This window comes from Temnothorax americanus, unplaced genomic scaffold, assembly GCF_048541705.1.
Source record: "Temnothorax americanus isolate GAGA-0224 unplaced genomic scaffold, ASM4854170v1 Scaffold189, whole genome shotgun sequence".
Lineage (NCBI taxonomy): Eukaryota > Metazoa > Arthropoda > Insecta > Hymenoptera > Formicidae > Temnothorax > Temnothorax americanus.
In genome coordinates, this window is record NW_027509328.1 from 76,089 (window position 1) to 103,514 (window position 27,426).

Consider the following 27,426-nt stretch of genomic DNA (forward strand, 5'->3'; position numbering starts at 1 on the left):
GCCCGATAACATAAGCTGACATCATACAGTATTAACAATATACACCTTTAATAATAGAATCTAGAATTCTCTACCGATAAATCATACCTAATTTGAATACGCCGCGATACGAACTGCGATACTGCGCCGCCACGTCGAAAGTGAAAGTGACGTTCTGATTTGACGTCACATATAGACTCGCGTAGAGTAACACCAAAAACTACAAAGCGCGCCATGTGGACCTCGTCATCGGCAACCTGGGACACGTAGACATCGAATTCGAGGTATTATTACACCTAGACACCGAAAACTACGGAGCGCGCTATCTGGATCTTGTCATCAGCAACCTGGGACACCTAGATATCAATTTCAAGGTATTAATACACGTAGACACCGAAAACTACGGAGCGCACTATGTGGACCTTGTCATCGGCAACCTGGGACACCTAGACATCGCATTCAACGTACGATTACACCGGGACACCGAAAACTACGAAGCGCACTATGTGGACCTCGTCATCGGCAACCTGGGACACGTGGACATCGAATTCAAGATATTGATACACGTAGACACCGAAAACTACGGAGCGCACTATGTGGACCTCGTCATCGGCAACCTGGGAGACGTAGACATCGAATTCAACGTATTATTGCACCTGGACACCGAAAACAATAAAGCGCACTATCTGGACCTCGTCATCGGCAACCTGGGATACATAGACATCAAATTCAAGCTTGATTCATAAGAATCGACTTAAAAATTCCCTAGCGGCACTTTCTGCCAAGCGTAGAGAACCTTCTTTTCCGTTGACTCGATATTTATTATAATACCTAATTTACCTAATTGTAAATAGAAATCTTCCTTCTAACCGATAAGTCTATCGACCTAATTTCGAAATACGCGCGCGATATCGAAACTGGCGATACCTGCGCCGCCAGCGTCGAAAAAGTGAAAGGGACGTTTCTCTGATAATCATAATAATATTGAGACGTCGGCGTTAGGAGGAGGAGGAGTATCTTAAAAATAAATTTTCGCATTTGGACTTTGCGTCGCAATATCTCCGCTCGTAGGGCACGTAGCGGAATATTATGAGAGAAACCCCCCCCCCTAATTGGACCCCAAGCTATCGTTCAAGCCTACTTAGAACTTGATTCGTTTACTCGTTATCGAGATCTCAACATCTCGGGTACTCGCAACCCGTCGCGTCGCGTAAAAGAGTCACGGTCGGTCTCGCTCCACGTGTACTCGGCACGAGATACTACCGTGTCTCTTGATACAGGCTCGGCAAGACGGCAAAGACCGCGCGTAATTTTAGGTTAAAAGTCATATCCAGCCGATAAGGTTAAATCCAAGTTTAGTTGAAACTTTGATCCACCGCCGATCAAAAAGGTCTGATATTATTTAGCGGTTGTCGGTATAGGTTAAGCGATAATGATCGTAGACGATAAGCGCGTTTAAGCGAAACGCCGACATAAAGTGACGGCGGTAACCCGTATTGGGGGCACGGAAGAATATCTCCCGGACCCGGTACGCGCGTCCATGAAGTGGGCGCCGGGAAAAGACCAAATTCTTGGAAAAACCATCTTCTCCAGGGACAACCAGGCCGAAATATCTTCCAAGGACCTGGGACATAACTCCAGGGGGTGCGCGCCATGACCCGGTAAAAATTTCCGGGAAACGCAACTTCTCCAGGAAAAGAGAGGTCCAACGGACTCGCCAGGACCGGAGGAGCCTCTCCAGGGGGTCGGCGCCATCGTCCGGCGAACTCCCGGCGAAACACATTTTCGCCAGGGAATCAGCCATCTAACGGTCTTACCAGGACCTGGGATACTCTCCCAGAGGGTCGGCGCCATCGTCCGGCGAACTCCCGGCAAAACACATTTTCGCCAGGAACTCAGCCATCCAATGGTCTTACTAGGACCTGGGACACCCTCCCAGGGGGTCGGCGTCAAGGTCAGACGAGTTCCCCGGGAAACGCATCTTCCACGGGAACAAACGACGTAATCCGTCGCGAGAGGTCCTGGGACACCCGCCAAGGGGGTCGACGTCGAGCTCCGGCGAAGATCCCTAGGAAACGCACCATCTACGGGAACAGTAGCCCGGAACGACGATACCAGGTCCCGAGAAACCTCGCCAAAGTGTCGGCGTCAACGGCCGACGAGATCGACGTCACCCGGACATCTTCTACAGGGAGAACACCCATGTTCGTCATCGGGAGCATCTCCAGGGAGGTGCGCAAGGGTCGGCGCCGTCCGGGTCGAAAATTAATCGCGAGTGAAAACCTGGTGCAGCGGTGCCAAGGAGGGAAGGTTCTCGCACTGCGTTACGCGTGGAAATTTCCACGGGAACCTTCTAGAACGAGCGTAAACGGGAGATGCGCAAAAGGGCACGCGAGAGGGTAGTGAAAATCATCGTGTTTTCGCGGTATCGCGCCAGATGTGCCGGCCGCGAACAATAGACGATCAAGAAAATTCCGAGAAGTGGGAGCGCGCCGGCATAAGTGGGGAGCCCAAGCGAGAGCGACCGCTCGACGCAGTCTCTCGGGTATAGCCGTGGCGAACACACGTATCACACTCTGTACGATCGGCATACGCGTTATACTTTACAACCGAGAACTCAACGCGTGCTAGCGCGTTAAATTACTCGTCTTAACTAACAGCGAGGGGCAATTAATTGCCAAATACAATCGAGTGTGAGCAACAATACGCGAGTTGAAATTCGGATACATTGTTAATTAACGGAAGTGCAATTATCGAGTATATAACAACCACGGGCATTGGGTCACGCGGATACGGAATATTGTGCGGACATTATTAATCAGTGTATTTAACCACCGAATACTCGTTCGTTAATACTGCGCACGGACATTGTATAATAGAGTGATGGTCATAGCCGAGTGCGTGATCATAGTTAATAATCGTGGGACATAGAGTCCTCCAAACTTACCTTCTCGGTAGACTAAGGTAAAACCGAGTGGCGACCGTTTGATAGGAATATTATCCGCCGGAATCGGGCTCAATTCGTGCCGTCCGGTCACAACCTATCCGCATGTACTACCTTCTTTTTGTGCTTAGGCGTTCTTTGGATACAAAAGACCACATCACTTAATCTTTTCACAACTAAGAAAGGACCTTCCCAACTACTCTGCAATTTCGGGGCTTTCCTCTTCTTCTTTCGAGGATTATAAAACCATACTCTCTGTCCTTCGCAAGGAAGATTCTTCCTAGTACTTCGGTCGTACCAGGCTTTCATTCTAGAAGATTTAATTTTCATCCTTTTTTTAACCTCAGAATGTATTCCCTCTAATTTTTCTCTCAATCTCTTGACGAACCCGCCTTCCGATCCAGGCTCTTCTTCCTGAAGAACCGGAGGGCTTCCTTGTAACAGGTCCAAGGGTAGCCTAAGATCTCGAGCACAACACATCTCTGCAGGAGTCACTCCGGTGACCTCATGCTTCGAAGACCTATAAGCCAAAAGAAATATGGAAATCCACTGATCCCAATCCTTCTGATTTTCAGAGATATACTTAGCTAAGTAGTTTATAATTGTCTGATGCTGTCTTTCGACTTGACCATCTGACTGAGGATGCAAGGCGGTAGTCTTGGTTTTTCTAATTCCGAGAAGTTCCACTAACTCCGGGAAAAGCCTTGACTCAAAAATCCTCCCCTGATCTGTATGGACTTCAGAGGGAACTCCATGTCGAGAAACAAACTGACCAATAAAAGTTTCGGCTACTATTCTCGCCCTGATATTTTAAAGGAAATGCTTCCACCCACTTGGTGAAGCAATCTAATATACAATTACTAACAAATACTTGTTTCCAGATTTAGTCAAAGGAAGAGGACCAAGTATGTCCATCTGGACCCTTTCGAAAAGAACTCCTACATTGAAGATCTGCAACGGAGACTTTCCCTTCCCCGAGAGGCCCTTCTTTGCAACACAGACCTCGCAAGACCTACACCAGTCCTCCACGTCTCGTTTACAGGTTGCCCAGTAACATCGTTTCCGGATTTTCTCAAGAGTCTTGTTTACTCCAAAATGCCCCCCTGACGAAGAATCGTGTGCCTCCTCCAGAATTTGTTTAATTCGACTTCGTGGCACCACGAGTTGATAAATCCTAGATCTCAAATTACGGGCTTCCCACCTCTTATAGAGAACGCCGTTTTTCAAAACAAGAGCATCTCAATAAGACAGATAAATCTGCGCCGAGACGTCTCTCTCGTAGATCTCAGAACGAGTCGGACGTTCCCCCAGAGCTCTTTACCTCGATAAATTATTGCGATACTCTGATCCTCCTGCTGCTGCTTTCTCCAATCTTCCAAAGTTTTTCCCTCTAAAACTATCTGTGCGACTGTCTTTTTCAACGCCTCAACATTTCTCTAATCTATTCTTTTGCAAAATATACAGCCGTTTTCTTTACACTGACGCCTGGATAGACCGTCGGCGTTTCTGTGCAAAAGTCCCTTTCGGTAGACAATTTCGAAGTCAAACTGCTGGAGCTTTTCCAGCCAGCGAGCTAATTGTCCTTCTAAATCTTTAAAGGACATGAGCCATCTAAGGGAAGCATAATCTGTACGGATAATAAACTTTTGACCCAAAAGATAATGTCGGAAAGATTTGACCGAATTCACTATTGCAAGTAATTCTCGTCGAGTAACACAATAATTTTTTTCCGTCTTATTTAATACACGGCTGAAATACGCAATAACCTTTTCCTGCCCGTCCTGAATCTGCGATAACACCGCACCGATACCGATGTTAGAGGCGTCCGTGTCTAGCACGAACTCACCCTCCCCTTTCGGGAAAGAAAGTAATGGGGGAGACGTCAACGCCTGTTTCAAATTATCAAAAGAATTTTGACATTCGTTTCCCCAAATGAATTTAACTTGATTTCCAGTCAATGTAAAAAGGGGTTTGGCAATGGAAGAGAAATATTTCACGAATTTTTGGTAATAAGAACAAAAACCGAGAAAACTGCGCAACAGCTTCTTAGAATGAGGAATCTTCCAATCTTTCACGGCAGCAATCTTTTCGGGATCCGTAGCAACGCCTTCTGCCGAAACTACATGTCCCAAATATCTAACCCTTTTTTGAAAAAGCACACATTTTTTCGGATTAATTTTCAAATTGGCTAAACGTAACTGAGAAAATACTTTCTCTAAATTCTTAATCATCTCTTCGAAACTTTTACCAAAAACGATTACGTCGTCCAAGTATAATAAACAAATCTTTGATAGTAATTTTTGTAGGACCTTTTCCATTAATCGCTGAAATGTGGCAGGGGCGTTGCACAATCCAAATGGCATTACTATAAATTGCCAAAGTCCCTTTCCAATAGAAAAAGCTGTTTTTTCACGATCCTCCGGACGGATCTTAATTTGCCAGTAACCGCTCTTAAGATCAAGAGTAGAAAACCAACTGTAACCTGATAACTGATCTAAGATATCATCTAACCTGAACAAAGAATAAGAATCCTTTTTAGTAACTTTGTTTACCTCCCGAAAATCAACGCAAAAACGAATCGAACCATCTTTCTTCCTTACAAGGACAGCCGGTGAAATCTAAGGGCTATAAGACTCCTCCGATCACACCCTGTTTTCTCATCTCCTCAATAATTTAATTTCATGATTAACAATTTCACAATTGCCCGCAATTATGTTTTCGGAAAAGACATCCTAGAATTTATTAAAAAATTCAGCGAAAACTTTCTTCTGTTCTTTTTCTAGATCCTCAGAATTTTTTTTATATAGTTTCCTTAAAAAGAGGGCGACATTTTCGGAAAAATTTTCTACCCGAGAGCAATTCAAAATTTTTCCATCACTCAGCTTTATTTTTCTAAAAATTGAATAAAAAATTCTCCTTAAATTTACGATTTTCAAGAAGTCTCCTCCTAACAAACATTCGTCACTTATTTCAGCCACGAACATCGAAACCTTTTCTGAAACGTCCCCGATTTGAACTACAACCTCAACTTTGAACTCCACAGGCACCTTTTCCCCGGTAGGATATCGTAGTAAACAATTTTCAACCCTGTTCGGGCGTCGCTTTCCGACGGTCGCCCTGAATCTGGATTCCGCTCAAAGTTGAGCAAGAAGCGTGTGTAACGCGAGTCGTAAATTCGCGGGAGGAATGAGGATTAAAGCACTCGAAACACAGATTGCACAAAGAAATATATAGTCTTTATTTCAAGAACGGAAAAGACGCGAGGGGGAACAACGGATCGTGCGCCGCGGATTCGGAAATCTTCTGAGTCGTTCGTACTTTTCTGCCAGGTATCGCGAACGGAAATCTTGTCTCGGCTTCTCGTGTCGAAGCCTCTCGCGGAGCGGAGATCTTGTACGCGTCGAACGGAAATCTTGAGCGCGCGGCAGACGAACTATCGCGAGCGGAGCACGACCGGAAGTTTTCGGACCCCTCGCGAAGTAGTACACTTAATGAAGAAATATAAGTAACTTAGATCCGCACTTTGAGACGAAACGAGCGAGTAGCGATTCAAGCAGCAATTTAAGAGGGAGAGAGCCGTACTGTCTTTGGACGAGGATTGATACGCGACGACTTTCGGCTATAAGTTCTGGCCCACGACTTGAGGCTAGGAATTCTCAGCAACGACTGAATGTCCGGCGAGCGAATTCGCCGTTTACTCAAGAGGGTTGTTTTTCAGGAACGAACGCGCGATGAGAGCTGAATCGCTATTCGTCCGCATGGTCATATCACGCGTCACAACAGCCGTTTCCGTGCTTCGACAAATAAGGAAGCACTCTCGTAACGCGTGATCGCGATCGATGGGCTTCGAGGGCGCGGGGATCGCGGGGAACGTATGTTTCGCACAAGTTCGACAGAGCTCGAACCACATAAACATCGGTATTTCTCGATGTTAAATATAATAATGTTTTCGAGCCGATGTTTCGCGTAGGAAAGTTCGACGGATCTCGAACAAACTCGAATTTTTCTTTTAGTCTTCTCAAGGAACTTTCTACTTAAAATGGAGACATCGGAACCCGTGTCAATTTTAAAATTACAATCCTTTCTATCTAACTTCCCCTTGTAACAAAAATTTAAAGAATTACACTTATTATCGCTAACGGAACGTATTTCTACATCCGAGGTTTTGTTCGCACAGGTCACTCTCCCCCCGCCGAGAGTAACTAATCCGCGTTTCCCTTTTTTTAACGATCTACAAACCTACAAATATAACCATTTAGGCGATATTAAGATTTAAAGTTCAAAGTATAAACCTTAATATCGTCTAAATGGTTATATTTATGAAAAAAATATGAGATTTTTTTTGTAGATCGTTAAACTTTCTACAAAAATATGTATTGATTATTTCATAATTTTTGATACTCGATATGATACAAACTTCATAAGAAGCAAAAATAAGTTTTATAAAATTTATCAAACTTTAACTTTGAATATCTTTTGAACGTTAAATTTATGAAAAAATGATAAGAGATCTTTTTTGTAGAGCAATAAATTTACTACAAAAAATATATGTAACGCAATGCTGTATTACTGTTTGTTAGATAGTGTTCGAGATTCCGTTAACGTTGCGCCGTCCGGTCAGATGGCAGCATTGATCGGGTAACGACGCTCGATCACCGCGGCAGCTCGCACCCGCACGGGCGCGCTCATCGCCAACGTCTTCCACGCTTTTGTGAAAATAACCGCGCGGTGACTAGACGCATAACGTGTGCTTTGTAAGGTTTGATCATTGACTTCGGTTAATCCTGCACATCGCAGTGCTCACGCTGTTTTAGATCGTATCATAAACTGTGAAATAGACCGCTCATCAACTCTGGTGCCTCAACACGACGACTCAAGCTCACACGAGCGCGAGTGCCGACCGCAACGTGTCTCACCGGCTCACGGGCGACCACCACACGAGGAGGGCAATTGATATAATTGTCGCTCGCCTGCAACGATCATACAAAGACTTCTCTTTTATACACCGCTCATCGATTCTCAGGTAATACTGTAACAATTTCGATACATTAAAGACGGCTCAGACTGTGGTCTGAGTTACACAAAAAATAAAGTGAATAATTAGTGAACACCTTCCACGCGCGTTCTTCTCATCCCGTTCCCATCGTCGGGATTAATCAGTGAATTCGCAAACATTTGGTTCTTCGAGCCGTATGCGTGGAACTTAAAGTGTAGCTCGGACACATACCATGTGAACAGGGCATGCCTTCCACGACATGCCACGTGGACATTATCGCGCGCTTCCGCAAGTAAAGTACAGACATTCTCACGCGCGCTTGCGAGTGTTACGAAAACATGCTCACGCGCTCCCACGAGTGAAAGCAGACTTTTTCACGTGTTCAATACATGACATTGTAGACTCTCGATTCGCGTAGTGTTGCTCTACCGTGTTTCTCGAACGTTCTCGCCTTGTGTAGTAATTCTCATACGTGTCTCGACTCTCAGGTCTTTCGTCGGGCGCAGCTCATTGACGTCTCATCATGCCGGATCCCGCCAAAACCGGGATGGTCGGCAAGACCTCGCCATTGCTCGAGCTGCCGGACGACAAGCGCACTTCAGATCGCCAGGCCTCACCGGTGCGTTTGTCTGCGGAACTCACGTTAAAAGTGCAGACACAAATGAACCGCATCGCGACAGTGCGGAAAATCGGCGAGACGTTACCATCGACTCCAGATGACACGTCAGTGGATGAGGTTCTGCAGATCTCGATCCAGCTCGAGGAAGAGCACAAGGCATTCCTCAAGGAACACGCCTATTTCGAGGTCTCATGGCCGGCGGCGCTCATCTCTCACGAGTATTTTTCAAAAAACGCCTTCGCCGTGGAGGCGGAAGAGTGTATGACGGCTCGTCGCGCTCTGGCAAAGCTCAAGGGCGCATTGGCGGAAAAGATCGCTGCAACGACAGCTCCTGTAGCGGCGCAGCCCTCACAATCACAGCAGAGATTGCCGGACATCAGCATCCCGTCCTTCAAGGGCGTGTACAAGGCATGGCCTACGTATCGTAATCTCTTCAAGGCGGTTGACAAAGACAGCCAACGGCTCACAGACGTGGAGAAACTTCACTATCTGCGGCTCTCACTGAAAGGCCCACCTGCTCAGCTCATTTCCGGTTTGCCTCTCACCGGCGACTCGCTCAAACCATCCTGGGAAATTCTCGTTGATCGCTACGAGAACAAGCGGCTGCTCATTCAGTTTTATCTGGACCTGCTCTTTGCCAGCTCAACACCGGTGCAGAAGAACGCCAAGGCACTGGACAAGCTGCTCAACACGTTCAAGGAGGGCATCAAGGGCCTACAATCCTTGGGCGTCTCGCAGGATCTGGGCGACTGCGTCCTGGTGTACCAGTTGTCTAGGCAGCTGGATCGCCAAACCAAGGAGCAGTGGGAGACATCGTTGGGCGCCGCGCGCGAATATCTGCGATTCGAGAAACTCGAGCAATTTCTCACCTCGCGAGCACGAGCACTCGAGATGATCGAGTCAACGGCCAGCTCAAGGAGCTCGACAGGGGCTGCGTCAACAACACGACGCTCCTCGACGGCTCATTATGTGGCAGCTCAACCGGCACGCACCAATACATTAGACGGCTCAACGGAGTACCCGTGCGACTGCTGTAACGGCACGCACTTCGTGGTGATGTGCCCAAAGTTCAGGGAACTCTCACCGGGCGATCGACAGAAGCTAGTCATCTCACGGAGGCTGTGCTTCAACTGCCTCGGCCGTCACAACGTTCGCTCATGCAAGAGCTCACGTGGGTGCAAGAAGTGCACTCACTGACATCATACGATGCTGCATGAGGCACATCAGAGCGACTCATCTTCGAAGCCAACCACCAGCTCAGCCTCAGCATCCAAATAGGACAACGGTGCAATCGTCACTCACTCATTTTTGGCTCGCTCATCACACTCAACATTACTCGCTACGGCCCTGGCTCAGATCAGCTCATCGGTTTAATACTCAGCACGTACGGCTTCTCATCGATACAGGTTCCGAACTTACCTTTGTCTCGGAATCGCTCATACGTCAGCTCAACATACCTCGTCATCATTCTGTCATTCTCATCACCGGAATTGGTGGCGGAAAGTCCACGCAAACTCGAGGAGTTGCATTACTCAAGCTCCGCTCACTTCGCTCAAGATCAGACGTCATTATTCAAGCTCACATTCTGCAGACGTTAACAAACATTCTGCCATCATTCAACGCTGCACCACAGGAATGGCCGCATCTCACCAAGTTAACCTTGGCTGATCCAGATTTTCTGACACCACGGCCAGTGGATATTATCATTGGAGCTGACTCATATGGGCAGATCATCAAGTCCAACATCATCAAACAAGATACATTGATGCCAATTGCCCAGCTCTCAATTTTCGGATGGCTCGTTCTCGGACCTGTCGACACATCATCATCGGCATCCGCTACAGTGCATCGTGCATCGATTCAGGAGAGGGAAGATGCTCTCGACAAGTTACTGTCGAGATTTTGGACACAGGAAGAAGTGCCTGCGAGCAACAATCCTGAGCTTACTCTTGACGAGCAAAGATGTGAAGAACATTTCAAGAGTACTGTCTCACGGGATTCAACAGATCGATACACAATTCGACTACCCCTCAAATCATCACCTGATACTCTCGGCGACTCGTATCTCACCGCGCATCGATGTTTGAAAAGCTTACAAAGAAGATTCTCCCGAGATGACAACTATCGACGTCTGTATCACCAATTCATGACAGAATATCGAGATCTCAATCACATGAAGAAGGCTTCACCCGTTTCCAGTCAGCACACGCAATATTATTTGCTACATCACGGAGTGCTCAAACCAGACAGCGCAACCACGAAATTACGTGTGGTATTCAATGGCTCGAGCGCATCTACATCTGGCCGCTCCCTTAATGATATCATGCACACGGGAGCCAAGTTGCATTTAGACGTCACCGATGTCTTGCTCTGGATTCGACAATTTCGACATCTAGTTGCCACGGACATCACCAAGATGTATAGACAGATCAACGTGCATGAAGATGACTGGAACTTACAACGAATTCTATTGAGCGATGAACGGCTCAATGAAATGGCATATTATCTAACCACGGTCACGTATGGTACCAAGGCTGCCCCGTTCTTGGCAGTACGAACGCTGCTACAACTGGTGGAGAACGAAGGCCATAATTTTCCCCTTGCAGTGCCGTCCATCTTTCAAGGTCGATACGTCGACGACAGTTTTGGAGGCGCTGACACGGTCCAACAGCTAATTCAAATTGCATTGCAACTGAAGAACTTGTGCATGGCGGGCGGCTTTCCATTGGCCAAGTGGCACGCGACTCATCCAGACGTGCTCACTGCGGTTCAAGCAGAGAAAGACCAGGGCTCACAAATTACATTTGACGATTGCGTAACCAAAATACTCGAATTACGATGGCTTCCTCAAGAAGATTCATTCGCATTCTCAACAAGGATCTCGTCGCATACCGATCATCTCACCAAACGCCTCGTTTTATCTGAAGTGGCTCAGATATTCGATTCACTAGGCTTTGCATCACCAGTCGTGATCAAGGCGAAGATGCTCTTGCAGGAGCTTTGGCTTCATAAGCTCCAATGGGATGAACCACTGCCATCCCAGCTCTCATCACGGTGGCTCATCATCAGAAAGGAACTCACCAACTTGCGCAAGATCTTAATACCTCGGTGGTATAACACATGGAGTACTTCGTCAGTGGAATTTCACGGCTTTTCTGATGCTTCTCAACTAGCAATGGCAGCAGTCGTATTTATCACCGTCCACGCCTCAAATGGCGCCACGATCTCATTGGTGTGCTCTAAAACCAAGGTAGCACCGCTCAAACGGCTCACCATCCCGAGACTTGAACTCACCGCAGCACTGCTGCTCTCAAGGCTCATGCAATACGTTCAAGCCGCCTTGAAGTTGAACGTCACAGCAACTCACCTGTGGACGGACTCTGTTGTGACACTCACGCAGATCAAATCTCATGCATCGCGCTGGAAGGATTTCGTGAGAAACCAAGTTTCTCAAATTCAAGAGCTCACTGCGAACGCACATTGGAAATACGTACCAGGTACGTCCAACCCAGCCGACTGCGCATCACGAAGATTAAGTACTGCTCAACTCCAAAGCCACTCATTATGGTGGACGGGACCACCGTGGATACTCACCCCTGAAGCTTGGCCATCTCAACCCGCGCTTTCGGACGAGTTGAGCGCGCATGAGGCTCGTCCTGGCATTGCGTTACATGCGGCCGCATCTCAACCGGACTATCACTGGGACTTGATATATCGGTACTCAACTCTCAACGAGTTATTGAAAATAACAGCTCTTTGTTTCAGATTCATATCGCTTCTGGGAAGGCGCCGACGCACGCCACTGGACTTACACTCAGCCTTTGAGGAGGCCAGATTGTTCTGGATTAAGGCTACTCAAGCGGCATACTTTACGCACGAGATCAAGATGCTCACGGCCAACTCGAGACTACCAACTGCTCACGCATTCAATCGATTGACTGCGTATATAGACGCTCAAGGGATCATCCGAGTTGGCGGCCGCCTCAACCAATCAGCACTAGCTCAAGACAACAAGCATCAGGCGATTTTGCCTCGCCAATCACGGCTCTCGACCCTGATCATTGCACACGCCCATCTGCGTACCTTGCATGGAGGAACACAGCTGACATTGGCTCATGTCAGGCAAAATTACTGGATCATCGGCGGACGGGCTCCGGTGAAGTCTCATATTTTACGGTGTGTCATGTGTGCTCGGCAGAGGGGAATCCGTGTTCATCAACTGATGGGCCAACTACCTCTCTCTCGGGTTACGCCGTCACGTCCGTTTACTCATACAGGAGTTGACTATGCCGGACCGCTCACCATCAAAACATGGAAAGGACGAGGTGCGAAAACATACAAGGAATGGATCTGTGTGTTCGTCTGCTTTTCCACCTCCGCAATTCACTTCGAAGTAGTCAGTGACTACTCATCAGAAGGATTCATAGCAGCCTTTCGAAGATTCTCCGCCAGAAGGGGAATTGCTCGGACCATGTATTCGGACTGCGGAACAACATTCATTGGAGCAGACGCCGCGCTCAAGAAAATGTTTATCCAGAGTTCCCAAGAACATCAACGAATCGCTCAAATTCTACAACGTGATTGCACCAGATGGGAGTTCAACCCACCAGACGCTCCACACATGGGGGGCAAGTGGGAGGCGGTGGTGAAATCGGTGAAGTTTCATCTGAGACAGACTATCGGGGAGACTCTACTCACGACGGAAGAACTCACAACGTTGCTTACGCAAATCGAGGCCATTCTCAACTCACGGCCCTTAGAACCGCTGAGTGACGACCCGGAAGACGTCTCAGCGCTCACACCAAGTCATTTCCTCATTGGAAGTCCACTCACTACCATACCCGAGCCATCTCTGATTGACCTAGCAACTTCACGACTATCTAGATGGCAGCTCATCCAGCAGCGTGCTCAACATTTTTGGGCACAATGGTCGGCTCATTATCTGCAACGCCAGCAGGCGATATCCAAGTGGCATCATCCTAACAACAACATTAAGGTGGGGTCCATCGTGCTGCTTACCGACGAACGCTCTCCACCGTGCAAATGGCCACTCGCCAGAGTAACAGCTTTGCACCCCGGCAAGGATGGACTCACTAGGGTGGTTACCCTTAAGACGGCCACCACGACACTCACTCGGCCAAATGCCAAACTTGCGATTCTGCCCATCGCAACCGAATGAAGGATCAAGAGTAAGGAATCATCAACAAGGTTGCTGATGGCGGGCGGAATGTTCGAGATTCCATTAACGTTGCGCCGTCCGATCAGATGGCAGCATCGATCGGGTAACGACGCTCGATCACCGCGGCAGCTCGCGCCCGCACGGGCGCGCTCATCGCCAACGTCTTCCTCGCTTTTGTGAAAATGGCCGCGCGTTGACTAGACGCATAACGTGTGCTTTGTACGGTTTGATCATTGACTTCGGTTAATCGTGCACATCGCAGTGCTCACGCTGTTTTAGATCGTATCATAAACTGTGAAATAGACCGCTCATCAACTCTGGTGCCTCAACTCGACGACTCAAGTTCACACGAGCGCGAGTGCAGACCGCCACATGTCTCACCGGCTCACGGGCGACTCACCACACGAGGAGGGCAATTGATATAATTGTCGCTCGCCTGCAACGATCATACAAAGACTTTTCTTTTATACACCGCTCATCGATTCTCAGGTAATACTGTAACAATTTCGATACATTAAAGACGGCTCAGACTGTGGTCTGAGTTACACAAAAAATAAAGTGAATAATTAGTGAACACCTTCCACGCGCGTCCTTCTCATCCCGCTCCCATCGTCGGGATTAATCTGCGAATTCGCGAACAGATAGTTATAAAATTTTTTCTATCTTACTCAATGAAAAATACAAAATCGCGATGAGCGACCTGTCAATATTAATATTAAAGGCTTAAATTTTAACAGGTATTTTATTTTACCTTTCTGCGAGTATGTATGCTATTCGTGAAATAAAATAATAAAGTTGCTTCAAAATGACACCCTAATATATATATATATATATATATATATATATATATATATATCAAATTATATATATGTGTATATATATAACGATACAAATTACAATTAAATCTATATATACATATATATATATAAATTTTATTAATAAAATTTTCTCATAAAATTATTTGTATATGTATACATATCTATTTAATTGTAATTTTTATCGTTATACATATTTATACTTTTTAGCAATTTTCACCCTTTTTTAACACTATATTTCTTAATTAATAAATAAAAGAAATCGTTGTGCACGTTCAACTGTGCAAAGTTGAATAAATATAAGTATATATTTGTACGTGACCAGTAACTCGTGCTACGTGGATTCGAAATATCGGAATTAATTGTAATTTGCACCTTTTGTGGCTCGCATACGTTGTTTTACAATTATATTGAACGAAAGAAAACGTTTTGGGTTTTAACTGCAAGAAACAAAACAGATTGACGTATGAAGCAAAAGCACTCGTATGTTTATGTCATTCTGTTCCTTCATTAGTTGATTTTTAATAAGCATTTCAAGTATCGATAACACAAATTATTAAGTAAAGGATTGACTTGTACAAATACTTGAAATTAATTGCAAGTCGTTCTCCGGGTAGCTCAGACTATTGAAGAATTATAAAAAAAAAAACGTTTGAAATTGAACCGCGGTAGAAAAGAAGACCGTGATACGAAGCAAGCACTCTGTGTGTTCACGTCAATTTATTCCTTCGCTACGTTCTTTTTAAAAAGCATTCCAAGTATTATTTAAAAAAAAAAACATCTCAAGTATCGTTACAAGGATTCAATCAGAATTTTTTATTACTATTTTAACCCGTTTTAAACTTTTTGTACGTATTCTATATTTACTTCAACAATGTCTATCGTTGTTAAACATTTGTATAAATGATTCCAAGTGTTAATACGTTCGACTGTCGTTAAATATTTGAAAAATTATTCTCTTTGCAATTTCTGCCGTTGTTAAACATTTGTATAAACATAATTTCAAGTTTTTTTTTTACAATTTTTTACATTATATTACATTTTCAATCAAGTTTCTTCGCTCCCTCGCTCTTCGAAGCTTGTTCGAAAAACATTTAAAAGATATCACACACACGTTTATTGCATTTACGTTTTCTAACTTTAGGAAAAAGTATGCTGCTGCTGCTGCTGCTGCTGCTGCTGCTGCTGCTGCTGCTGCTGCTGCTGCTGCTGCTGCTGCTGCTGCTGCTGCTGCTGCTGCTGCTGCTGCTGCTGCTGCTGCTGCTGCTGCTGCTGCTGCTGCTGCTGCTGCTGCTGCTGCTGCTGCTGCTGCTGCTGCTGCTGCTGCTGCTGCTGCTGCTGCTGCTGCTGCTGCTGCTGCTGCTGCTGCTGCTGCTGCTGCTGCTGCTGCTGCTGCTGCTGCTGCTGCTGCTGCTGCTGCTGCTGCTGCTGCTGCTGCTGCTGCTGCTGCTGCTGCTGCTGCTGCTGCTGCTGCTGCTGCTGCTGCTGCTGCTGCTGCTGCTGCTGCTGCTGCTGCTGCTGCTGCTGCTGCTGCTGCTGCTGCTGCTGCTGCTGCTGCTGCTGCTGCTGCTGCTGCTGCTGCTGCTGCTGCTGCTGCTGCTGCTGCTGCTGCTGCTGCTGCTGCTGCTGCTGCTGCTGCTGCTGCTGCTGCTGCTGCTGCTGCTGCTGCTGCTGCTGCTGCTGCTGCTGCTGCTGCTGCTGCTGCTGCTGCTGCTGCTGCTGCTGCTGCTGCTGCTGCTGCTGCTGCTGCTGCTGCTGCTGCTGCTGCTGCTGCTGCTGCTGCTGCTGCTGCTGCTGCTGCTGCTGCTGCTGCTGCTGCTGCTGCTGCTGCTGCTGCTGCTGCTGCTGCTGCTGCTGCTGCTGCTGCTGCTGCTGCTGCTGCTGCTGCTGCTGCTGCTGCTGCTGCTGCTGCTGCTGCTGCTGCTGCTGCTGCTGCTGCTGCTGCTGCTGCTGCTGCTGCTGCTGCTGCTGCTGCTGCTGCTGCTGCTGCTGCTGCTGCTGCTGCTGCTGCTGCTGCTGCTGCTGCTGCTGCTGCTGCTGCTGCTGCTGCTGCTGCTGCTGCTGCTGCTGCTGCTGCTGCTGCTGCTGCTGCTGCTGCTGCTGCTGCTGCTGCTGCTGCTGCTGCTGCTGCTGCTGCTGCTGCTGCTGCTGCTGCTGCTGCTGCTGCTGCTGCTGCTGCTGCTGCTGCTGCTGCTGCTGCTGCTGCTGCTGCTGCTGCTGCTGCTGCTGCTGCTGCTGCTGCTGCTGCTGCTGCTGCTGCTGCTGCTGCTGCTGCTGCTGCTGCTGCTGCTGCTGCTGCTGCTGCTGCTGCTGCTGCTGCTGCTGCTGCTGCTGCTGCTGCTGCTGCTGCTGCTGCTGCTGCTGCTGCTGCTGCTGCTGCTGCTGCTGCTGCTGCTGCTGCTGCTGCTGCTGCTGCTGCTGCTGCTGCTGCTGCTGCTGCTGCTGCTGCTGCTGCTGCTGCTGCTGCTGCTGCTGCTGCTGCTGCTGCTGCTGCTGCTGCTGCTGCTGCTGCTGCTGCTGCTGCTGCTGCTGCTGCTGCTGCTGCTGCTGCTGCTGCTGCTGCTGCTGCTGCTGCTGCTGCTGCTGCTGCTGCTGCTGCTGCTGCTGCTGCTGCTGCTGCTGCTGCTGCTGCTGCTGCTGCTGCTGCTGCTGCTGCTGCTGCTGCTGCTGCTGCTGCTGCTGCTGCTGCTGCTGCTGCTGCTGCTGCTGCTGCTGCTGCTGCTGCTGCTGCTGCTGCTGCTGCTGCTGCTGCTGCTGCTGCTGCTGCTGCTGCTGCTGCTGCTGCTGCTGCTGCTGCTGCTGCTGCTGCTGCTGCTGCTGCTGCTGCTGCTGCTGCTGCTGCTGCTGCTGCTGCTGCTGCTGCTGCTGCTGCTGCTGCTGCTGCTGCTGCTGCTGCTGCTGCTGCTGCTGCTGCTGCTGCTGCTGCTGCTGCTGCTGCTGCTGCTGCTGCTGCTGCTGCTGCTGCTGCTGCTGCTGCTGCTGCTGCTGCTGCTGCTGCTGCTGCTGCTGCTGCTGCTGCTGCTGCTGCTGCTGCTGCTGCTGCTGCTGCTGCTGCTGCTGCTGCTGCTGCTGCTGCTGCTGCTGCTGCTGCTGCTGCTGCTGCTGCTGCTGGCTGCTGCTGCTGCTGCTGCTGCTGCTGCTGCTGCTGCTGCTGCTGCTGCCACTGCTGCTGCTGCTGCTGCTGCTGCTGCTGCTGCTGCTGCTGCTGCTGCTGCTGCTGCTGCTGCTGCTGCTGCTGCTGCTGCTGCTGCTGCTGCTGCTGCTGCTGCTGCTGCTGCTGCTGCTGCTGCTGCTGCTGCTGCTGCTGCTGCTGCTGCTGCTGCTGCTGCTGCTGCTGCTGCTGCTGCTGCTGCTGCTGCTGCTGCTGCTGCTGCTGCTGCTGCTGCTGCTGCTGCTGCTGCTGCTGCTGCTGCTGCTGCTGCTGCTGCTGCTGCTGCTGCTGCTGCTGCTGCTGCTGCTGCTGCTGCTGCTGCTGCTGCTGCTGCTGCTGCTGCTGCTGCTGCTGCTGCTGCTGCTGCTGCTGCTGCTGCTGCTGCTGCTGCTGCTGCTGCTGCTGCTGCTGCTGCTGCTGCTGCTGCTGCTGCTGCTGCTGCTGCTGCTGCTGCTGCTGCTGCTGCTGCTGCTGCTGCTGCTGCTGCTGCTGCTGCTGCTGCTGCTGCTGCTGCTGCTGCTGCTGCTGCTGCTGCTGCTGCTGCTGCTGCTGCTGCTGCTGCTGCTGCTGCTGCTGCTGCTGCTGCTGCTGCTGCTGCTGCCTTTCCGTATCCTCGCGCATCGTCGCATACTGAAAAACAACGATGGACAACGATTATTGATCTTGACATTTTGTTTCACACGTAACTATTCATTTATTTAAGATCGTTCATTGTCGTTTTTAATCGTGGCCGCTGTTGGTCGGTGCGTCTTCTCCAAGGAAGAGCAGGGAACGCGCACGTTCAAGCCCCGTCACCGCGACAAGGTGGCGACCATATCGACGGGGGGAGGAGATGGGAAAAGGTGAATGGGAAGGAAAGGGCACATAGAAATTTAATACTATAAGTGTTTATTTCGCTAATAATTAATCACTTGAAAGCACAATTAAAAGCACCGTTAAAATCGGTGCTTTTATTAGTGCTTTTAAATAATTAATTACTAGCCAAAAAATCACTTACAGTATTAAATTTCTATAAGGGAGAATATGGGGTTGAAGTTGAAGGAAATAAGGGAGGAAGAAGGAGTCAATGACAGCAGGTGGTGTGTGTGTGTGTGCAGCTGGTTTCTCTCATTGTGCGGTAAAGGCGCGAGCTAGTCTTCAGAGCGGTAACTATTTAAGAGAGATGAGGCATGTCCGCCGAGCCCCATCCTGGGAACAAATCATTGTCGACAGGTAGATTAGCCCGATGGTGTGGGTGGGGGTGGTTTACTCTACCGCGGTCTGAAATAAAATACAAGACAATTAAATACAAGACGATTTGAAAACAAAATAGAGAAAGTAAATCTTATAGGTTTTTTATTTTATTACCGACGACGCTTCCGTCCACTGCTCGGCCCCGGCCGTGGATTCTCGGGGTCTTCTTCGGCGTCCTCGTCATCGGTCGACGAGGTCGACGACGACGCCGGTGGATCGCGCGTGGTGCTGAAAAGAAATAAAATTATTAACACGCACGCGCACGTACTCGCGCAAGCACGCGCTCACACAGACACACGTACACGCACACCTTGAACAAAATAAAATTCGAAACAAACTAGAGAAGCTAAGCGTTAGAGGTTTTATTTTATCGACGACGCTTCCGTCCAGTGCTCGGCCCCGGCTGTGGATTCTCGGGGTCTTGTTCGGAATCCTCGTCGGACAAGGTCGACGACGCCGGTGGTTCGCGCGTGGTGCTGAAAAGAAAAATATAATTATTAACACGCACGCACGCATTCGCGCACGCACGCACTCACGCAGACACACGCACACGCACACCTCAATTTTTTCTTTGCCGCCAGTATTATTTGGCGTTCAATTTCCTTTTCGTAGGCCAGCCACATTTCTTTCTCTCTGGCCTTCTTTCTGGCCTCCTGTTTGGGCGTTAATTTTATGTAAAACTCGGGCGTATAACGCCACTTATTTGGATTTGCCTTGTCGTACGGCTCTGGTTCTCAGCGATCCAGATTCAAATGGGTGTTGAAATCTCCAGGCCGGTACAAGTCAATAATATGGCGCCAATTCCAAGGCAGCTCGTTCCCCTTCTCCCAATAATACAAGAATCTCTTGGCGGCTACCGACGCCGCCGCTCCGCCACCCACTCGGACTATGACATTTTGTAAGTTGGCGTCTCGCTTCATCTGCCAATATTTCTCTGTTTTAAATTGAACGGTTCGCACGATCTCTTCTATGTCTGTAACAATTATGTAAAAAAAATTAGTTATTTGTTACCGTTAAATAAATGTAGTAAATATAAATGTATAAATAAGTAAATATGAAAAATTAAGTGTACACATACCCAATGACTCATGAATCGGGCTGCCGTCGCTGCTGCTCCCGCTCCCGCACTTTATCTCATTCTTGTTGTCCTTCGGACTGCTGCCGCTGTCGCTGTCCGTCATCTGTACAAAAAACGTAAATGATACAATTTGTTCGGTAAAATTTACCGAAGTAATATAACAAAATATAACGACGATCGAATAGGTCTACCTTTTGCCCCGATGCTGTTCTCAACGACAGGCTTTTCTTCTTTGTGGTGGATTCACACTGTAACGTAAAAAATACATTATTAGAAAAAACAAATCGAAACGCGACGAACGACCGTTGATTTGCTCGTAAGGGCTCGTCAAGAAGAGTAAAACGATATGCGACACGATGGGGTTTAAATGGACAAACCGTTGGAAAATTACCTGTATATTTCGCGAGTTTCACTTTTTTCGCCGAGATCGTCACACAGCAAGCAAGCAAGCAAGCAAGCAAGCAAGCAAGCAAGCAAACAAGCACGCGCGGGTAAACGCCGCCGTGCGGTAGAGTGCGTTGACCAATCACTCAAAACGTATTAATGGAAAGTCGTAGGCCGCGCGTAGCGGTAGTCGTAGAAAATAGTTCCATTTCGTACCGCCTACCGCTACCTATGGCGTTCACAGCGCGAGTATTGCCGAGCCAATCGGTGATTGAACCAGAGTGAATCGATAAATCTTGAAACGCAACCCGAGCGTAGGCTTGCAAACTCCATAAGAAATAAAAGATATGAAACGATAACTCGCATGTTTACTTTTGCATGCTTGTTTGCTGCAAACAGACTTGTCTTTACTTGCCTGTCTTGGATCCGTAATCCGCGGTGATGAAAAAGATTGCACGATTGCTATAGAGGGTCGATTGTATTAGAAAACAGTAAAAATTACAAAAATGAGCGAATTTACCAGGTATCAACCAATAAAATTATAAATATTTTACTAAATTCGCTAACTTTTGTAATTTTCTCTAAGTTTTGAAGTATACACGACCCTCTGCACACAGGACGCTTTTAAATTTACCGCGCGAGAAACGGCACGTTGATTGGCTACCGCACGGTATACGATAATACAGATTGCTTGGTAAGAAGGTACGTGGTAGTAGCCAATCAACGTGCCATTTCTTACGCGCGGTAAATGTTTTCTCACGTCCTAGGCAGAAGTCACGAGAAGTCATAAAATCACACGCAATTTTTTTTATCACCGCGGACTGTGACTCGAAGACAATAAGGCTCTGTGGAATTCGTAAGTCTGCCTATAGTATAATATTAAATATCGGAATCACTGCTTTTATTTTATAAACAATGGTTCAGCATTTATTACACGTGGTGTGCCTGATATAACGAAAACAGGATCTAGGATGCCCAGCATCGACATCAGTCATCGATCCATTTTCCTATCGCATTCTCAATCACACCACACACATGCATGCACACTCGCACATACGCATAAACATATACGCGCAACATGCATACGTAGTACATATTCACATACACGCACGCATATATATTTATACACACATATATATTGTGACGTTGCGCCGCCGTCACAAGGCGCGGAAATTTGCGCCCAAGGACGAGCCAGAAAGGCGACGACGAGATCTCCAGAGGCCAAAAAGTCGATATCGTTTCCGCGTTTTGACTATTTTTTTATTTTCATGTATAAATTGTAATGCGCACGGCGCCTCACCCACACTCCGGCGAATCTTCGAGGGAGTACCGATAACGAGAGGAGTCCGGGAAGACCAAGGACCGAGGAGGGGTGTCGAGAGCGGAAGCTACATGGATCACGGGCGGCGAGAGCAACGCGGCAGGCGTGCGGCGAATGAGGCAGCGATGGACAAGGCCGCCGATAGCGGGGCCCCAGGCGCCTGGGGAAAACCCGGCCTCAGCAATCTGCCTTCACAAAGTACCGGCCCGCGGGGTGACTGATCACCGCCCCGAGGTCAAACCGGAGGCACACCGGCTAGAACAGAGTCCAGTCCGCTGTCCAGGGACAAATTGAAGGAGTTGCTACGCCGCCGAGGGACCGTTGCGCGCTCCCGAAAGATCCACCTTACGACGATCCAGCGTTAGAATATTGCGCGAGCATGCAAGCTCGCTCTCGATTGGTTGACACGCCCTTACGGAAGGGGGTGCCGCATCGATTCCGCTATCGAGCGAATCTAGCGAGACACTCTCTGGTCGTCCGTCGGCGAGTGCGAACGTTCTCTTTAAGATACGCGATATAGCCACCCCGAGTCGGGAAAATCGGTTACGCTGCGACGGTCCTCCGTACAAGGTGACGGTGAGGAGCCCTACGAGGAGACATCACATCGGTGAGGTTGCCCGCAGTAATTAATATCGGGATGTAAAGCCACGACGCCGCCCTCCGGTGCACGCTCTTGTCCGGGATAACGTTGTAACATCGCGACGCACACGGTCCCTTGAGATCGCGTAACGAATGGCGATCGACAGCGAAAGCGAAGGGCCTCGGGATGGTATCGTGGCCGCGGAATTGAGATAAAGACGCGATTGCGAGCCTCTGGAGATCGCGATAGATTCATGGCAAAATCCGTTACTGTAAGTCCGTTTATACGTAATGTCCGCGCTTGTGATTGTGTCTCGCGCCTTCCGTGTTCACGGCGTATCGGATTACCCAATATTACTTAGGTTGCATTGTAACCCGCGTCAGCACATCATTCGCGTTAATTGGCCGTCTGTGAGTGGCTAATTGCTTCAGAGAATCGTGCGTGTTAGGATAGTTATGTTCGGATGCGTTGTTCGGTGATTGCGTGTTATTATTGCTCGCGGTAATCCCGCACATTTTCCTCGCGTTCTGCCCAGTATTTCGCGCTACGCCGATTGCCTCGGCGTCTCGTTTTCGCGTTTGGAAATCACTGAGGATAGTGTATTGTATTCGCCCGAATGACTGGCGCTACCTTTGGTCATTTCTCGCGTTAGATTAAGTCCGTATTTTCGCGTTTGTTATAGTATTCCGCGTCTCCTCGCGATTGCGCCGAAATTAATCTCGCGTTATTGTGTTGCGTTCGGTCCTCATTACGTGGGGACGTGGCTTACGCCACGATCCATACTTGCGTTAGGCTTAAGATAATTGGCGACAGAATTCTCGCGCGACTCCCGGCGTTGCGTTCACGCACTCCGAGCGTGAGGTATCGTCTTGTCGCGATCTTTCCTGCGAAATCTTATTTTCTATTTCCGTGATTATTTCGTGTTTACCGTCAATGTTCTATATTACTTGTAAGTTTCGTCATACTGTATCTCTCGGAGATAATCGCAGCGCCTTCTGCGCGTTACTATACGATAACGCAATACTTCGTTTATTCTGGTGTCCGCGCTATCATTATTTCTTTTTGTTTCATTTCTGACGCTCGCGCTACTAATTATATGATTTGCCTGACTGACCGAAGCCGAATCGGCCTTGATTGTTTTAAATGAATTTCTAATGAATAAATGTTATTTTGATTTATTATTTGCTTGAGTTCGGAACTTTAATTATGGCGTGTCACCCCGCCGAATATCGCGCCGCCCTCCATCACCCCCGCCCCAGCCATTAGGTCGAACTAGTCGATTCCTCGCACACCCGCACGTCTCGCTTTGCGTCTCGTGTTGGTTTTTTTTCGCGATTTCGCGGACGCGCGTTGACGCGTCTGGCGCCCAACGGTAAATTCGTTTCGCGAAGTGTCGGAGGTGCGAGGGAGTCGTCGGAGAGGCCCGTCATCCCGCTCTCCTTACTCCTTTTGATTCGGCACACGTCCCGGAGCGGTCCGGGAGTGAAAAAGTCGTGACAATACTTAAAACAATGATATACCGTTTATGCAAATAAATAATTTCTATCGCATTAGATCAATGTTACAATAGAGAGAACAATAATCCAATCAATCAATGATACGTGAGCAAAGCAAAGTATAATAACTGATTATTCGTGGTAATTTATTTTGGAATTTTACATTTATACTTGAATTACGAATAACGACCGCGTTTAAAACTACTATATATTACGAGACAAGGTTAACGACCAACGACGAGCAACAATAAGGATGACATAAATTCAAATATATCATTGACAATATTAAATTGGGACGTTTCGGTAACACTGTGCCTTCATCAGCCTAACAAATTAAAATAAATTAATCATAAATAATCACGAATTATCACGAGTCATACATTTCTCCATCCAAATAAGTACGGTAATAACGTTACGAAGTCTAAAAGGATGAAAAAGTGAAAAAATTAGTTTTTTGCAAATATGTTGGAAAATATCAACTTTACGGAAATTTATGTAGATATCAAAATTGTAGCTTGCAAAATTCCGTACATTTTCGTTTTTTATTCAAGTTTGTACAACCAAATGGAGCAGAGATGGAATATTTTTTTAACACCGGTAAATTCGCAACGCAAGATAAACGCGTATACGCGTCGCACATTTTTTGCCAATATATCTAAAATGGACTCTCAAATCGAGGCTAACGCGTATGCGCGTCGCGCGTCATTCGCCGATATCTCAAAAATGGACTCTGGAATCGAGACAAAACTAATCCCCGGTGTTAAAAAATATTCTATCTCTGCTCCATTTGGTCATACAAACTTGAATAAAAAACGAAAATGTGTGGAATTTTGTAAACTACAATTTTGATATCTACATAAATTTCCGTAAAGTCGATATTTTCCGAAATATTTGCGAAAATCTGGTTTTTCGTACTCTAAAACAAGCCCGTTTACCAAATTTCAGTCCAGTCACCATTATTTCCTCAACATTTCGTCATTTTACCGGGCTAGTACTTTCCTTGAAATTATATATTCCACCGTTTTTCAATTTTTACCATTTTAGTTTACTATTCTTAAAAATTATTTCGTTTTTTTTTTTTACAATTTTTACTATAATATTTTACTATTATTCCCGGGAAAAAATATTCATGTCCGACCGGTATACAAACGGTATATAAATGAGATCTGAGAAGATATATATATATATATATATATATATATATATATATATATAAGTTTTACACTCCCATGTATAAAAAGCATATATAATCACATATATGGTTAATCATCGCCATTGAAGATTCTCTACGCTTGGCAGATTAATATTTACTGTAGAAAGAAGTACTGTAGAAAAAACTTTAAAACATCAGCTTGTAAAAGGTTAATTACATTCTTCTGTTGGATACCAATGCTTAAATTTTTTATTTTATTCTCTAATAAAATATCCGTCTTATTCAACGAGAATCTATATAAATGTATACTAATTCGATCACTACTATCTGAAAATAGTGTGCCAAGTTGTCTATGCCTACGTTAACTCTGGCTCGGTACATACGCCCTCGCATTTGAGTAACGTATCCGGGCCCTCGAGGACGGCGAATATTGTGCTTGGCGGGACGGAAGGATCGACGGGATCGGCGCGGGGCCGCGGAATCTCCGTGCTTGCGAAAGAATTCGGGATTTGCGTGGCAAGTCGCGGGATTGTCCGCGATCCAAGTCCTTATTTCGTGTTCGGGGGCAATCGCCGGCCAGCGTGGTCGACACGGCGAGATCGCCCGTAATTTTTGCGTCGTGCGGAATCGAGGTGGCCCGGGTGCACGTTGAAGGCACAGCCAAAGGCGCGGCGAGTCGGTTCGTCGGCCTCGTGGCGTAAGTTTGGTGTGAGTTCGAAGTCGTGCGAGTTCAAAGTAAGGTTGTGACCGGAACAATGATTGAAGATGTTAAAAATCAAATTATAGCCACTTACTACTTGGGCTGAGTTATACGGTCGCCCCTGTATTTTAAGGCTCAAATACAGAAACCTCTCACTGTTGCTGCGTCTTTTCCTTCCTTCCAGCTTAATGGCTGCCGTGTACTGCGTCGCAAACGTGTTCAAGGTCGTCTACCACGTCTTTGTACAACGACGCGTAATCTCGCAATGCATGGATAGGAATTTCACTGGGATCGCGATTAAAATCACTTATTTTGTAATAAAATAATTAACAATTTATTATTTTTCTCACTACAGCAATCTCCGTGTAGGAACGGATGCGTTCGCTCGATCGCGTGTATTCATACGTCGAGTGTTCTCGAACCGCCGTCTCAATTTTAATTAGCACAATCGTGTTTGAGGATTTATTATCCCGGATCGCGCAATCGCTTCTAACAATCTCTCTCGGTAATGACTCACGCTAACAGCGCAAGCAATCAACGGGATTAGCCGGCCGGATACGTGTTTTATCACGCAAGTTTTACGCCACGTAATCGCGCAACGGACTATCCGCGATGAAATATCACACGCGCTTATCGTAGGCGGTAAACGGGATAAGCAAGTCGAAGTCGAATTTGTTACGCGCGACGCTGGTACGTGTCGACGCTTCGATATCTCACGGCGAACTGTCCACGAGGGACGGGTGTGGTTTTCCCACCTAAGCGCGACGCATGCGCCATGGTGCGCAAACGGGCGCCAACCTCTGTCATTGGCTAGTCGTGCCGTCGGTGTAGCTGGTACGACTCCTCAAACACTAAGGGTGCCGTCCCATGGCGCGTATTGCGATACGCGCGTATCGGGCGTATCGAAGTCTGCGGCCAATCACAAACGATCCGCCGATTTTGGTACGCCGAAATTTGCTCCTAAATGTCCCATGGAGCGAATTTCAGCAGATTAAGCGTAAGCGGACCAGCGGATCGCCAATCACAGAATCTTTCCGATAGAGCCCTTTCAAAGATTTCGTTGAAACGGATCCGTGATTGACGATCCGCTAGTTACGCTTCCGCTTTATCCGCTCCATGGGACAGTAGGACCGTTTGGCGACGCGTACTGAACACACGCACACAAACACGCTTGTGACGCATGCACCTAAAAGGGCAAACGTCATAACCTCCAAAGTGAAGCCAGTTGTACGGCAAAAAATCTATGTTGAGATCGAGATCGCCAAGGTATTCGCCACCGCTTAATCTAGATCCAAATCACCTAGATTACCCCGAGAACAGTGTCACCACGTCGATTTACATTTCAGATCCAGATCGCCCTCGTTTTCTCCTCGAAGAGAATCATTTCGCTTGCGTTCGCCGAAGAATTTTTGTGACTTTTGCGTGACATCGGTGTACGGCAGTGTCGAGATCAAGATCGCCAAGGTTATCGCCAAGGTATTCGCCGCCGCTTAATCTAGATCCAAATCACCTACGTTACTCCGAGAACAGTGTCACCATGTCGATTTACGTTTCAGATCCAGATCGCCCTCGTTTTCTCCTCGAAGAGGATCACCTCGCTTGCGTTGGCCGAAGAATTTTTGTGACTTTTGCGTGACATCGGTGTACGGCAGTGTCGAGATCAAGATCGCCAAGGTTATCGCCAAGGTATTCGCCGCCGCTTAATCTAGATCCAAATCACCTACGTTACTCCGAGAACAGTGTCACCATGTCGATTTACGTTTCAGATCCAGATCGCCCTTCTTGTCTCCTCGAAGAG

The 27,426-nt window shown here is 47.7% G+C and overlaps 2 protein-coding genes across 2 annotated transcripts; one reads left to right on the forward strand and one right to left on the reverse strand.

The window, feature by feature from the left end:
* Nucleotides 1-9,751: 9,751 nt before the first annotated feature.
* LOC143896521 (uncharacterized) lies at nucleotides 9,752-11,882 on the forward strand. Its single transcript, XM_077404422.1, has 2 exons — nucleotides 9,752-11,788; nucleotides 11,838-11,882. Exons 1-2 carry the CDS (start codon nucleotides 9,752-9,754, stop codon nucleotides 11,880-11,882), a joined length of 2,082 nt encoding a protein of 693 aa, XP_077260548.1.
* Nucleotides 11,883-18,350: 6,468 nt separating this feature from the next.
* LOC143896519 (uncharacterized) lies at nucleotides 18,351-26,375 on the reverse strand. Its single transcript, XM_077404419.1, has 6 exons — nucleotides 25,723-26,375; nucleotides 20,186-20,242; nucleotides 19,995-20,097; nucleotides 19,475-19,889; nucleotides 19,031-19,392; nucleotides 18,351-18,943 (listed from the first exon to the last, which is right to left on the reverse strand). The coding sequence occupies exons 3-4, from the start codon at nucleotides 20,095-20,097 to the stop codon at nucleotides 19,651-19,653; spliced, it is 342 nt and encodes a 113-aa protein (XP_077260545.1). The 5' UTR covers nucleotides 20,186-20,242; nucleotides 25,723-26,375; the 3' UTR covers nucleotides 18,351-18,943; nucleotides 19,031-19,392; nucleotides 19,475-19,650.
* Between the last annotated feature and the right edge of the window lie 1,051 nt (nucleotides 26,376-27,426).